A 15,244-nucleotide genomic window follows, 5' to 3' on the forward strand; every position below is an offset into this window, starting at 1 on the left:
ATCCAAGACAGGACATTTCGAGAATCCGTCCAGAGTACCCGCTGTTTGGCCTTCAGTCCATGATTAGCTTCAACAGTGTTAATCAGTCTCGCGCCTATAACTGCGACCTGCTGTTCCATGCGCGGAATCGATAGCTGCTTCAATGGCGCTACTTTGGTTTTTACCATTATTAATGCGCAGTGGCATCGACACAGCTCAGTGGCAGCGACACAGCACCGTATGCCTGCTCACTGGCATCGACAAATACATGATGTTGGAGGGTGTCATAAGCGGTTGCATTAGCGCCTTTCAGGTAACAACGAGGAATTTTCACGTTCTCGAGATATGGAAACGTTGCTCTCCACTGGGACCAACTTGCAAAACAGCTGTCGTTGATGGGAGTGGGATCAACTACACTCGCATCCTGTACGCCACAAATCTTGCAACAGAATTTTCCCCTGGATGGTGGAAGGTGCCAATAGTCCAACTGGATCATTGAGGCTCATTATGTAGCGGAGAGCCATCCTCTTAGGGGGACGATTATCGCCCGTAAGGTACGGTTGAAGGTCCACATGTACACTCATTGAGAAAGTGAAATAATCCTGATGGGGATTCCATATAATTCGCAGAATTCGTTCGGTCGCCTTTTCGTTCATCTGCAGCAGAATTTGATTTTTAACAGCATTTTCTCCCAGGGTCTGCAAGAATGTTGTCGAGTTTGATATCCAATTACGGATGTCGAAACCGGCCTGGGCATGCACCTGTTGAGCGCGATCCACCGCTTCTACCACCGTATCAATACTGTCGAGATAACCATCGACGTAATGCCGACATATTATAGCTTTACCCGCATCCGGGAACTCTTCTGCATGTTGTGAAGCGTTTAAGTTCTTAATATATTGAGCCGATGCAGGAGAACAGGCTGCACCAAATGTCGCGACGTCCATGAGAAAAATGTCCGGTTCTGCTGAAGGGTCAGTCCGGAAAAGGAATCGCTGCGCATGTTTATCAGCTTGCCTAATGCGCAGCTGATGAAACATTTCCCGGATGTCCGCTCCAAAGGCTATTGCTCGTACTCGAAATAGCTGGTAACGAAGTTAACATGTCCGGACCGGTGAGCAGCATGGAATTTAGCGACACGCCATTTACCTGAGCGGCGACGTCCCATACCAGCCGAACTTTGTTAGGCTTTTTGGGATGGATAACTATACTGAGCGGTAAATACCACACCTTTTGTGGGTCTGCTGATGCTAATTTATGAAACGTAGCCTTATGCGCGTAGGTTTTCGCCTGATATTCGTTTAACAATTCACGCACAGTCTGTTCAAGCGTAGTTTTTTTTCTAAGACGGCGTTCCAGGCTGCATAATTGTCTATACGCCATCGTGTAGCTATTGGGAAATCGGAAGGTGTCTGACTTGCATAATAGTCCTGTTTCAAAGTGTCCATTGATTCGCACTGTTGTGCCCTCCAGCAGCTCTTTCGCGCGACGTTCGTCTTTAGACTCTGGAAGTTGGTTAACGGTAATTCCTGCTTCTTCTACTGCAAAGTATTCACGCATTTGATCATGGAGCTCGTGGTTAGTTAGATCATAGTGACAACCTAGAAACCCATTAGTAGACGATATTCCTCTTGGCCCGTAAATAGTCCATCCAAGCTGTGACCCGACCGCTATTGGTTCATTGGTCCTTCCTACAGGTGATTCTAGAGGCGCCAGAAGGTGGACGTTATTAGTCCTATGAGAATTGTAGGCTCGTTTCCAATTTGATTTTCTGCATAAATTCCATTTAAGTATTCATAACGATTAACGATATCCGCAAAATCGATTCGTTGTTTTGGCAAGTAGAGTTTTTTCACCGTTTGAGCCAAGGGGTTTCCAACAGCAATGATTACTTTGCACCTTTGAAAAAAGTTACTTTTGATTCCTTTACTGATTACCTCTGATTACTAGTAATGAATCTCTTGTGATTACTAAAAATTAATCATGATTACCAATGATTACTTAATATTATCATTGATTACGTTACTACACTGATTACCATTGATTACCTAATTAATTCGTAAAAGATTACAAAAGTAATCTCTGGTTACTACGCACTTATACGCCTTACTGGAAACCCCTTGGTTCGAGCCTCACTCAAAATCATTTTCTCCGCCTCGTTGCTTCCCGAGATTTGCAATGAGATACATTCTGACCCCAGCTCTTGCCAAATGATGTTCCCTGTCCACTGCAACGTTAATGGTTGTGGCTTACCCGTCGTTCCGAGCTCGGTAATAATCTGTTCCCCCACAAGCGTCATAGACGATCCCTCATCCAAGTATGCGAGAGTTTCCACTGCCTTTCGCTTATACAATGTACAATGTGACCGGAACGTAACAGGGTTTGGAATATTCGGTTGAAACGCCATACGATGAACCAGTGGATGATGACGTTCGCGACACCTACCAACGTTGCAGGTAATTTCCAATTTGCACCAACCTTCGTGCTCATTTAGACACCGTTCACATAATTTACATTGTTCCTTCAGCTTTATACGCTCCGCCAGGCAGGGATGATTCCTCCTCAGAATAAAAAAAGAGAAGAGAAAAATTCACACTTTACTCAGTCACGATTTATGTTGCTCCGTTTTGTTTGAACTTTTCTCTTTTTTACTGATCGCGATTGCTCAGCATCCTGCTCATTGTTCTTCTCATTGATCATTGAGGAATAATTGAGCTAAATATCTTCGGAACAGGTCGACCTTCAAAACAGAGCAGTGTTTTGCAAATGTTTGTATCATGTTCAGAATACGCGTTTTCTGCGATGGTGTCCCATAACGAAAAGTATCCAGCTACTATTCAATTCTGCTTATTATAATAAATATTTCGCCCTCGTATTTAGAAAGTACTATTAAATAGCAGCTCAAAACACCTATTTTGGAAGACATTTGTCAGACTGTTGGTAAAATATGGAAGATTCTGCTTCGAAAAAACAGTTGCTCGTGGTGTCTCGTAACTCTGGAATGTGTCTATTGACTGAAGTTTTTGGAGCGTCTTAGTAGAATACGAAACCTAAAAATAAAAAATAAGAAAACTTATCCAATTTAATTCTACTATGTGTATTTTATTCAATGACAGATAAGTATTTCGCCTACGACTTGCAGGCTTCCTGCATTTCGAAAACAGACACTGAGGAAGCCTGCAAGTCGTAGGCGAAATACGTATCTGTCATTGAATAAAATACACATAGTAGAATAAAATTGGATAAGTTTTCTTATTTTTTATTTTTAGGTATGTGTCTATTGTTTGTGGGGGTACTGCAACGACCATAAAGCTTATCGGTTCTTAGATCCTTTGACGGATAGAATTTCTTTCCGTCGTGATGCACGATTCATCGCATTGGGAAACGGTTCTCTGCTGCTAGCTGTCCAAGGTGAAGGTAGTGTCGATGCTCAAGTGGAAATTGATTTGCATTTCGAGTAGAAACGACATGGTGAGGGTTTGCTCGAATCGCAGATTCAGGAGGATCAGCCTTCAGGAGATTCAGGAGGAGCAGTGCCACAACTGCAAGATGACTCCGGAGAGGAATTCTACGGTTGGGACTCGGAAGAAGAGCGTACTGGTGAAACACTCCATCGTGAGCAGCGAAGCATTAGAAGAGTTTTGCCACAGCGTTAAAATGACCACTGACTAACAGACGTAACACTGAAGCTCCATTTCATCGCCAATAAAAAGGACCATTTCAAATTTTCACTTAAGCCAAGACTCAAACTACAGTCGCTGCGCGAGAACGCCGCTCCCCTGCGCTGGCGCTGTTTTCAGATAATATACAAGTAAATTTATAGAATTGCTAAATTTATAGCGACCTGCTCTGCGTAGCGCGAGGACTACACCAGGTGATGCTAGTGTTTTTCCAAGTTTTAGGGATGTCAATGAAACGATGTTTTGTTAGAAAATTTGTTCGAAGTGTTACGTCTGTTAGTCTGTGTAATGACTATGTTGTTTATGTCGCAATGGCTGTTGGCCAGGAACCAACAAGTTATGGAGATGCTGTTGGTGGGCCGAAGCAGATGCTGTGTGTCGTAATTTTGCATCATCTTGCGTCTGTCGGGGCAAGCCTCTTCCTGTCGTCACCGTCCGGCGTCACGCGAGCAACTGCTTGTCCTCAGCAACAAGTGCTATCCCTAAAGATGGTCCTCAGCTAGCGGCGGTTGCCGCGTTATGCCTACTCTACCCGGCGTCGTGCAAGCGGTTGAATTTAATGAGCAAATGGCTCTCAGCTTGTGGCGGCTCCAGAGATGTGTACTGTACTGCATCAGAATTCCGAATGAACGAGGCTGGCTTGTACGTCAGCTTATATAGCTGGTGATCTTCTTACTTCCCCTAACAGAAGAGAGAATGCTCCGGAGGGGAAAAGTAACGCATTTCGCTGAAAAAGACTATGAATGAGACGAAAACTCGGTTGTTATGCGTGAAGCAGCTTGCCACGCATGATAGGGATACTCAAGTAGTATTTTAAGCAAACGCATATATTTTAAATTTTATTTTATTTGTTTATTCCCATATTTATCCTACAATGCCTTATTCCTCTACTCTCTAATCAAATATGTGATACAAAACCATTTCATTGAATCGCGAAGGCCTCTTTGTTGAGCGTTTTGGTCTACCAAGCACATCTTCACTGTCAACGATATTTTCTGCCTCCGTTTCTTGCAGCTGAAACCCATCCAAATTACTCTCATCCTCCGCCAAACCATCTTTATCTCTTTGGTGCAACAAAACTGGAATTAGCTTTACATCCTGAACATTTCTGGCATATTTTACGCCTCTATCACTTTGCACAATAACTTTGGCACCGTCTCGTGCAACAACAGTAAAACGATTTTCCAAAAACGTTGGGTCCCCTTTTTGCATTGTATTTTGAGCTAACAGAACTTTGTCGCCAATTTTGATCTTCGATTCTTTCGCTCCTCTTGCTGTGTCGGCATACTGTTTACTTGTCAATTTAGACGAAGCATCTTTCTCACGAATATCTATTCGATCCAAATGATCCGAAGGAACTGCATCCCACAAAAACGGGAAAGTTCCTCTATATTTCCACCCAACTAGCAGTTCAAATGGCGTGACTCCTAGTCGTGACAGAGGCCGAACTTTATTGTGCATATGCACATATTCCTCTAGAGCTAATTTCCAATTCACGTTATCTAATTTTGCAGCAGTCAACGCGTCTTTAATTCCCTTATTCTGGCGTTCCACGGCCCCATTTGACTGGGCACTCAAGGGAATTGATTTTTTAATTTTTACGCCCTTGTTTTCCCACGTGTTGATGAACTTTTCGCTTTGGAACGGCGGGCCGTTGTCGCTATGAATAGCAAGCGGATAACCCCATATCTCAAAAATTCTGCTCAGCGCCTGATTTGTGCTATCGGCATCTGTGTTTTTCATTTCGATCACATTCAAAAACCGTGAGTATGTGTCCACCACTACAAGAAATTCACCATAATCTCTAAAAGAAAAGAAATCCACTTGCAGAATTTCCCATGGACCTTCCGGAGTCTCACGGCTAGTTAATGGAATAGGTGGATTTTTCTTTGACATTCGAAAACAAGTTTCGCAACTCTTGACAAACGCTTCTACTTGTTGTGCCATTCCAGGCCACCAGAAATAATTCCTCAAAATCTTTTTCATCGATGCAGCTCCCATGTGCCCTTGATGCGCCGAAGTGAGCGCTTGGTTTCGTAAAGCAAATGGCAAAATTACACGATCTCCCATGAATACCAATGCACCTAAAACCCGCAAATTCCGAGCTTCAGCTTCGTATCTTCTAAGGTTTCTGTCCCAGGAACCAGTCTTGATGGCTTCTTGGACTGAGGTTAGCTCATCATCGCGTTCAGCTTCAATCTCAATATCGTTCCAAGTTAATTCCATGAGACCATTATCCAAAAAATATAACATATGTTTTTCTTTAGAATCTTCGAATGGTCCACAATCTTGTGACTGTTCCACCAATCTGGAAAGCGCATCAGCTAAGTTCTTTTCCCCTGTAACTCGAGCAACCTTGAAGTTATATGGTTGTAATTGTAATGCCCATGCTTCCGCCCGTGATACTGCTCTCTTGCCTATTCTGTGTAGTCCGCCAAAAATGAACTCATTCGATTCTGCATCGGTCCGGATTGTAAAGGTTATGCTCATAAGATATACTGCAAAACGCTCGACACCCCATACCATTGCAAAAGCCTCTTTTTGAGTCTGCGGGTATTTTTTCTCTGCCTGCGTCAACGTTTTTGATGCACATGAAATTATCCTTGGCTTTGAATCAGCATCATATTGCACTAAAACGGCGCCGAGTCCATGAGGTGAGGCATCTACGAACAATTCCGTTTTATCGTTACGACTGGAATATCCTAGGGTTTTGATATGATTCCACGCTCTCCTCTTTAGGTAATCAAATTCGTCTTCGAGGTCTTGGCTCCAATAAAATTGCTGTGAATTAGCCAATTCACGCAGGTGACGCGTTTTATCTGCTCGTTGGGGAATGAACCGCTCGATAAATGTAATAAGGCCCAGAAAACTTTTTACTTCCGCTTGGTTTTCAGGTATGCGAAAACTTTTGATTGCACCGATTTTCTCTTCATCAATTTGCCATCCCTTAGAAGACAATTTAAATCCTAGAAACTTAGTTTCTTGCTGACGATAAGAGCATTTATCGTAATTTATTTTTACGTTGTGTTCCTTTAGCCTTTTCATAACTTTTTGGTAATTTTGATCGTGTTCCTCTTGAGTTCGCCCAAATACTAAGATATCGTCTAAGTAGTTCACCGTTCCTTCACATCCTGACAGTACGATAGTTTGCATAACTTCTTGGAAAATATCTGGTGCATTCGTTAACCCGAAAGGCAAACGACAACATCTATAGAGTGCATCTCCCGCAAAAAAATTCGTTAGATGCCTCGACTTTTCGTCTAGTACAATATGAAAGAATGCATTGGTCAGATCAATTGTGGAAAAATACATGGCACCGTGTAGTTCCAACAATATTGATTCAAACGTTGGCATCTTGAATGGTGTCCTATAAATACATTTGTTTGGTCCGCGTAAATCAACTACAAGTCGAATGTCGGATTTTCCTTTAGGGATCACCAGTAGAGATGAGCAAAAACTTCTATCCATGTCCATCGTTACCTTCTCAATGATACCAGCCTCACGTAATTCAGTAAGCTTTTGCAAAGTTAATTCTTTGAAGGCAACCGGAATGTGCGTGTAAACATTTCTTGAGGGTGGAACAGAATTATCGTAATTTAATACAACTGCAGGTATATTAAATTTTGGAAATTGTGCTATGCTAGATCCTTGAACTGTATGTATAGTGACGAATTCACATCGCCAATCTTGTTCCTGCGAACCTTCGATCGGTACATTTAAGCCTACAGCCAATAAACTGTATCTGATTGCTGTGTTGAAACCCAGAAGAGATCTCGATTCACGCACTACGTAAAACTGTTCTACTGTAGCTGGTCTTTCATCCGAAACGAACAACTCAGCTGCAAAGGTGACAATAACGTCAATATTCCCTTGTGATGCATAACCACGTAACTTTTTATCCGTCTCATAACTCAGGGAATGCATGTTTTGTACTGCTTTTTCATTCTGTAAGATGGCATCAAATACTTCTGCAGTGATAGTGTTGACTTGTGCCCCAGAATCAATAAAGAACAGTACTCTTAGGCCAGCAACATATGCCTCAACGAATGCAGTTTGATTATCTAGAATTCCTGTTCCAACTGAACTCGTTCCCTTTGCAGTCGATGGAAGATGGTAAACCTGTAATAGTTGCATTGTGTCATTCAAATGAAGTTTACGCTACTACTTTTTTTTTGAAACTACTATATATTTATTATTATTCTCTTTTTTCTTACATAACTTGAAGTACACATTCTTCATTTAACTGACTTTACTTATTCATTATTATCAACTTGCATTACCTCCTTATAATGATCCTCTTCTTCACCCATTTGGAGAATTGCTGCAATTTTACTGGGTGGTTCAGCATCGTCTTCCGTACAGCGGCGTTTCTCGAGTTCTTGTTTCACTTTAGTGGAGCATGCACGTTCAATGTGCCCCCGGCGACCGCAACTACGGCATATTTTATCGGCATGAAAACAATCTGCTGGGGTGTGATATGTACTCAAGCACCTCCAGCACGATTTGTTGATTCTCTGGTTCTTCGTTACGCGAAGAAAACCTCCTCTGCCACTTCCACGGTTACCCTTATACTGATATGGTGTTTGATATTGGCTGCGACGAGACTGGGCATGATCCCTCGATTGGCGTGAAACGGCCGCAATGGTTTCAACCCTTGGATGATGAAGTCTACGGTAATCGTCCTCATTTTCTAATTCCACTTGTCTAATACGAACTTGGTCGAGTAATTCGTTTAGGGATCCTCCATCGGTAAGCACCCGATAAGCAAGCGTTCTGATGCGACTGTCCGTTGATCCTCTAGTGATGGTGCGTGACATTGCTTCGAATTCCTCATCTGGTTTATAGTTGCATAACTTTGAAGCTGCTGCAACTCTTTTCACGTAATCAATGTTTGGCTCACCATTACGTTGGGCCATATTTGTCAGTTTGCTGCGTTGCGACAAAATATATGCCCTCGAAGCGAAATGAGCGTCCAATCGTGCCATTGCATTGGAATATGCAAACTGTTTTTCATCCGGCATTCCTTGTTGTGTAGTGGTTCCTTCAAACAATTCGAGTAACAATGGACCCGCTTTAATACGAAACAAATCATATCTGGTAGCTTCATCGCTAGCTTGAATAAGGTTTAATGAAGCGTTGAAAACACCCTTCCAGTGATCATACCCTCGTTTATTAATTTCCGTATCCCCTGCTGCTGGCGTACATTCCGGAATGTTGAGGCTAGTCAAGGACAAATTGTTCATTGTTGTGAAAAAAGTCTCGTTCTCGCTGGTCTGCTGGTCGTACATCGTACTAGATCTGGCTTCATCGAAGTTCGCATCATCTATTTCAGCCAAACGACGACTTAACTCTTCCTTTTCCATCATCGTCTTTTCCAATTCTGCTTTCATCCTTAGTATCTCGCATTTCAGTTCCTTCCTTTTCGTTCGCTTCACGTGCCTATAAGCAAAAATATAAACTAATTTTAAAATTTCACAAATTTAAGTTTTGATAAAAAGTCTTCCCAATTCTGTTTTCAATTGAAGTGAAAAGTTTAGAATTGCTCGCCATTTCCATCGGAGAACAATGCTTTTTTTTGCAGATTGTCCTCTCTACAATGATACGGTTGCTATGCAACCTTTACCTCTATTCTCCGTCATTTTCATCGAAGAACAGAGAAAACAAGGCCCTCCTTAACCAACACATTAGCATTCTCCGCCATTTCCATCGGAGAACTATTTCAGTCTTCGATAACATAATGTCTCCGCCATTTCTATCAGAGACTTACACTATATTCACCATATAGATTTTTTTTTTCAAGAAAAACGATTCTAATTCTTCAATGAGAAAATCTATTCTTATTCCAGCATTCTCCGCCATTTCCATCGGAGAACAGAGAAACAAAAGTCATTTCTCTTTAACCAACACATTAGCATTCTCCGCCATTTCTATCGGAGAACTATTTCAGTTTTTAACAACACAATGTCTCCGCCATTTCTATCAGAGACTTACACTATATTTCACCATTTCAATTGAAATATAGACTCTTTACAGAACAACGATTCTAATTCTTCAATGAGAAAATCATTTTCTACTCTTCGTCGAAAAAATACTCTGATTCCCAGAGCGCAAACGTTATGTACCCACCTTTTGTTCAAATGCTGTTCGCTGCTACCGTCTGCACCATTGTCGTAATTTTGCATCATTTTGCGTCTGTCGGGGCAAGCCTCTTCCTGTCGTCACCGTCCGGCGTCACGCGAGCAACTGCTTGTCCTCAGCAACAAGTGCTATCCCTAAAGATGGTCCTCAGCTAGCGGCGGTTGCCGCGTTATGCCTACTCTACCCGGCGTCGTGCAAGCGGTTGAATTTAATGAGCAAATGGCTCTCAGCTTGTGGCGGCTCCAGAGATGTGTACTGTACTGCATCAGAATTCCGAATGAACGAGGCTGGCTTGTACGTCAGCTTATATAGCTGGTGATCTTCTTACTTCCCCTAACAGAAGAGAGAATGCTCCGGAGGGGAAAAGTAACGCATTTCGCTGAAAAAGACTATGAATGAGACGAAAACTCGGTTGTTATGCGTGAAGCAGCTTGCCACGCATGATAGGGATACTCAAGTAGTATTTTAAGCAAACGCATATATTTTAAATTTTATTTTATTTGTTTATTCCCATATTTATCCTACACTGTGGACTGCTGCCAGGAAAGAATATAGTTCGCCGGTCGAAGCATATCGAGCATAATGCGAAATTTGGTCCAAAAAAGGTGTGGCGATATCCTTACCATGCCGTTGGAAAATGTAAAGCAGAGAAAGTTTTTGGAGGCGATAGGATCGATGGGTCGAGTCAAGGTCAGGGCCCGACAACATCACCTTCAATTGCATAGCGTCACTCAACAACGACGCAGTAAAGCTTCGGTTTCAACAGAAGCACCACCGCTTCAGTTTCAAACTGGTTTCAGTCAGCGTCAGCGAAACGGCTTTCACTTCAGCATGAATATCGGTTTCAACTTTTCATTTGTACTTTTCTATCAAATATTCAGAAGAAGGCCAGCAACTTTGAATGCAAATAAATTGAATTTGAGTAACATTTCCTACAATGCAATGCATGTTACAGTTAACCTAGACAATGACGACAAATCGTGCCTGAATTTCTCCCGTTGTCAATTGAAACAGCCACCAACTTCAACTGAAGCTTGCTTGAAACGTTCTGTTCAACAAATGAAGTAAGTCACTTCATGTACGAAGCGAAGGTAACAGAAAGTCAGTTTCATTTATTTGTTTCGACGATGCCGGGCCCTGGTCAAGGTACTCGAAGCGATTCAGTAGCTGAAATATCGAGAAGTGTTGGTGGTACCACGCCGCCACTGTGCGATGAGACAAAGCAGAGAAGAAGAGAGAAATATTTCATTTTCACTACCACTTACCACTTGACGTTGTATCTTTGACTAATAAAGACGTGTTACGGTTTAGCTGTTAGTAAAAATCGAACGTCTCGGATACATTTTACTGAATGGCTAAAATCATACCTAGTTGGTCGTTCACTCTGTGTTAAATTAGGAAACATTGAGTCTAACAGCTTCCTTAGCTTGTCAGGTGTTCATCATGGAAGCAACCTGGGACCGCTACTATTTTCCGTATTTTTCAATTACGTCTGCTTCATTATTCCGCCAAACTGTAAACTCATCTATGCTGACGATCTGAAATTATTCTTCGTCATACGAACTGTAATGGACTGCATTAAGCTGCAATGGCTCTTGGCCTCTTTTTGTTACTGGTGCTTGCACAATTCACTGGCTATTAAAATGTTCTGTAATCATTTTCACACGTAAGAAAAACCCATTATTCTAGAACACACAGCATCTGGAGAAATACTGGAAAGAGTAACAGTAATTAAAGATTTGGGCGTATTATTAGACTCTCCTTTAAGCATCATAGCAAACGCTAACAGAAACCTTAGCTTCATAATGAGGATTGCTAGAGAGTTCACTGATCCGTTTTGCTTGCGGTCGTTGTATTTTTCACTAGTTCGTTCCACTTTGGAGACATCAGCTGTAATTTGGAGTCCGTATACTGAAATTTGGACCAACCGCATTGAAGCAGTACAAGCTAGGTTTCTACGTTACGCTATCAGGTTTCTTCCGTGGCGTGATCCTAACCATCTGCCAACCTATGTTATGTTGACCGTTGTCGACTATTGGGAAATGACACACTTGAAAAAGGCGAAATATAGCCAAAGCTGTTTCCGTAGGAAAACTTTTAGTTGGTGAAATAGATACTCTACATATATTTTCACAAATCAATATAAATGTGCCTTCCAGAACACTAAGATTACGAAATTTTCTGCGCCTTGCATTTCACCGAACCGATTATGGCCAAAACGAATCCGTTAGGGCGATGTGTGACATTTTTAACAACACATTTGAACTATTTGACTTTAATTTATCCAGTGTTACTTTTAAGAATCGACTGCGAATGTTGTAACGTGTTTTTGAGTTAAATATGTATTAATGGTAAATAGATTTTTTATATAAACTACTATAACTGTATATAGCTCAGAAGACAGTTATGTAATTGTAAAACTATTGTAACGGTGTCAAAAGATGGTGGGATTTTTACGCGCATCTGTGGGTCGACCTCAGGTGGGCTTTTCCCCACCCCGCAAATTTTATTGAGGCCTGTTAAGGCCAGATAAAATAACAATGAAGTAAATAATAAAAATGAATAAATAACAAACTTGACCAGGGATCCTCAAACCCCTCAATAGCAGATGGGATGGCATGAGTGGTTTCATCCTTTGCTGTATATATGGGGAAACTTTTCAACGAAAATATATCCGAAAACAGAATTAGTGTTATATTTTTAAACAGTTCACACACCAACAGCTATTCTCTTAGTTTTGAAATTAAGTTAATTGGTAATATTCACATAATTAGTTCTTTATAATTTCTTTATTACCTATAATATATTCTAGAACAGTGGCACTCAGTTGGTTGTAGGCAAGGTGCGGGCCCAATTGGTTCCTTGGTCCCTTTGAATGCCGCAGTTCGCAATGACTAATACTGCTCATAACATAATGTAAAATAGGCGGTTTTGATTATCATCTTTCAGAACTTTCTGCAGCATTTATATAGGAAAACATTCAGCATGCTCGAAGACCCACGACTAAACTAGGTTCCCTCTCAGCTAACCTATAGTTTCTCTTCACCATCCTTTAAACCGCGCGAAACACTTCAGAGGGCCGCAGTTTGGTCATCACTGTATCTAGAACATCATAAAAGTTAGATCGGATTTATCTACATCGATGGTTGTCGGTGGTGGTTCCTTGTTGATTTCATACTGCCTCCACAGTAACAGACCGATATTGGCCCCGTGAAGAAGCATCGGTAAGAATAGGATCCAATAACTAGCGCCAAGGGCTGCCAGACCCGTCGAACTATACGGTGCCACTGGTGTCAGCGTATCCGTAATACCAATATTATTGCTCAGCTGTGTACCGAACAGAGCTCCCCAAAGAATCATTGTTATTAAAGTGGCACCGATCACGATTCCATTCCAGATGTACAACCCAAACACACCGAAAATAGGCTCCACCGGATTGAACAGCACATTGATGATTGAAAAACTAGCACTACCACCGGAAAAGGCGGTTGCAAGTGCCAGAAAAATGACTGTTGTCACCCACAATCCAGCGTTGATGAATTCATCCTTCAAAGCCACCTTGGAAGAATTTGCCATCACTATGTCAGCAGACTTTGTAGCTGATATTGTCTTGGTATTGGCTAGTGGACATTCCGTTGGAGTCCGACCATTCATCATATCTAGTAGTTCCGTTTCACGTTTGGCCTCTTCTTTCTGGCAACTGTAGACACAAACATTGTGCTCATACAGGCAGATAACTAGTAAATATTATTTACATTACTGATATTGTTACTACTTGTAGTTCAATCAATATCGGTGATGACGTACCTGTTAGATCGAAGGAAGATGGGCTGAGTAGAACGTTTCTCGTCAGTGATCCAGAGAAAAGACCATACTGCACCTCACTATTTTTGGATGCTCTTGATTCGTGTGCTTCAGAGACCACCTGCAAAGAACTGTCTAATGATCAATCCTTATTTTATTAAAATACAATGATCATCATTAAACTAGAACCGATCTTACCCAATAAGGTGTACACAGTGAAACGATTAGTGTCGCAAGCGATAGACAGGACAGCACAAAAGTAGCAAAAAGAAGATTCCATTTTGTTTTGGCCATAATTGCGCCTCATACGAAACGCAGCAGCAAATTATGCATTTCCCTCAGCCAAGCCGAGAAAAGTAGAATTAGCGTTCGTCAGGAAGTTAGGACTGGTACTGAAATCGATTGACTCATTGGCAAGATACGCTCGTATGACAGGTGAAGATTGCCGTTGATAAGCGCATGTGAGTGCATTGTGATGTGAGAACACCGAGGAACGCGTATGTGGTTATCAGTTTGATAAGAATGCTATTATTGCCAATTAAACGCGTTGTTTGGATAGCTATTCGTGTAAAAGTCCGCAGTTCTACATAGATAGAAGTAGTTTGACGGTTTCGCCTATATACCTACTCGTATTATATCAATGTAGATTAAAAATGTCAAAACTGCGAAACTATCACATTAATCGCAACAGTCCTAAGTAAATAAGAAACCTTAAAGCAGTTCAGTCCTATCTGAATAATACAGAAATTCTCCACTTTTTCACATTGTTGTCTATACGTCATCAATTTTTGTCGCTTTCTACTTACAATGCAATATCAGTTTTATGCCATACAATGCAATATGATTTACAGTTATTCATTAGCATCCACGCATCTACATAGCTCGGGCAAAGTTCTATGTGCAAAGGCATTTTTAGTGGTGTTCAGAACCGGTGACGTCAAACAAAGGCGTTGACAACTGCTATTCTGTCAGCATATAACGGATATATCCAGAAGATCATCGAAACATTTCGCAAAGAGGATCAACAGTTTCTCAAATAAGTTTAACCATTGACCAAACTCGTGTTTTAGTCTTTGACCTTGAAATGCGGTCAGGCATTAATATTAATATTTTTTTGAAACGATGATTCTACAATTGATGGAGGGCTCAAAATACATCCAAATGTCCACTAAAGAGCTCGTGTAGAAAAATACTGTCATTTGATACCCCATTTGCCATATTTTCGGAGAGAATTCCGAATGACCACTTTTGAGTTCCGGTAGAACCGATGCCGGATGTTTCAGCATGTCCAGATCGGCTCAAAATACATCTAAATGTCTACTAAACAGCTCGTGTTGAAAAATCCTGCCATTTGATACCCCATTTGCCATATTTTCGAAGAGAATTCCAAATGACCACTTTTGAGTTCCGGTAGTACGGATGCCGGATGCTCCGTAATGTCCAGGTCGGCTCAAAATACATCCAAATGTCCACTAAAAAGCTTGTGTTGAAAAATCCTGTCATTTGATACAACATTTGCCATATTTTCGAAGAGAATTCCGAATGACCACTTTTAAGTTCCGGTAGAATCGATGCCGGATGCTTCGGCATGTCCAGATCGGCTCAAAACACATCCAAATGTCCACTAGAGAGCTTGTGTTGAA

The 15,244-nt window shown here is 41.5% G+C and overlaps 2 protein-coding genes across 2 annotated transcripts; both read right to left on the bottom strand.

Annotated features, from left to right (window-relative positions):
- Positions 1 to 386: 386 nt before the first annotated feature.
- Positions 387 to 9,925, bottom strand: LOC128745663 (uncharacterized). The gene is made up of 4 exons (XM_053842742.1): positions 9,786 to 9,925; positions 8,151 to 9,098; positions 2,233 to 2,537; positions 387 to 844 (listed from the first exon to the last, which is right to left on the bottom strand). Exons 1-4 carry the CDS (start codon positions 9,842 to 9,844, stop codon positions 387 to 389), a joined length of 1,770 nt encoding a protein of 589 aa, XP_053698717.1. The 5' UTR covers positions 9,845 to 9,925.
- A 2,708-nt stretch (positions 9,926 to 12,633) lies between these two features.
- On the bottom strand, positions 12,634 to 13,895 carry LOC128732588 (uncharacterized). The gene is made up of 3 exons (XM_053825870.1): positions 13,800 to 13,895; positions 13,605 to 13,722; positions 12,634 to 13,534 (listed from the first exon to the last, which is right to left on the bottom strand). Exons 1-3 carry the CDS (start codon positions 13,893 to 13,895, stop codon positions 12,900 to 12,902), a joined length of 849 nt encoding a protein of 282 aa, XP_053681845.1. The 3' UTR covers positions 12,634 to 12,899.
- Between the last annotated feature and the right edge of the window lie 1,349 nt (positions 13,896 to 15,244).

This window comes from Sabethes cyaneus, chromosome 1 (assembly GCF_943734655.1).
Source record: "Sabethes cyaneus chromosome 1, idSabCyanKW18_F2, whole genome shotgun sequence".
Taxonomy (NCBI): domain Eukaryota; kingdom Metazoa; phylum Arthropoda; class Insecta; order Diptera; family Culicidae; genus Sabethes; species Sabethes cyaneus.

Coding starts and splice junctions, on each gene's coding strand:
- LOC128745663 (XM_053842742.1), bottom strand. CDS start 9,844: ATGATGCAAAATTACGACAATGGTGCAGACGGTAGCAGCGAACAGCAT. Junction 2,538..8,150: donor ATCAACAAATCGTGCTGGAG/GTGCTTGAGTAC, acceptor TATTCTGAGGAG/GAATCATCCCTGCCTGGCGG. Junction 845..2,232: donor TACCGAGCTCGGAACGACGG/GTAAGCCACAAC, acceptor CACAACATGCAG/AAGAGTTCCCGGATGCGGGT.
- LOC128732588 (XM_053825870.1), bottom strand. CDS start 13,895: ATGGCCAAAACAAAATGGAATCTTCTTTTTGCTACTTTTGTGCTGTCC. Junction 13,723..13,799: donor CACTGTGTACACCTTATTGG/GTAAGATCGGTT, acceptor AGTTCTTTGCAG/GTGGTCTCTGAAGCACACGA. Junction 13,535..13,604: donor ATCTTCCTTCGATCTAACAG/GTACGTCATCAC, acceptor AATATTTACTAG/TTATCTGCCTGTATGAGCAC.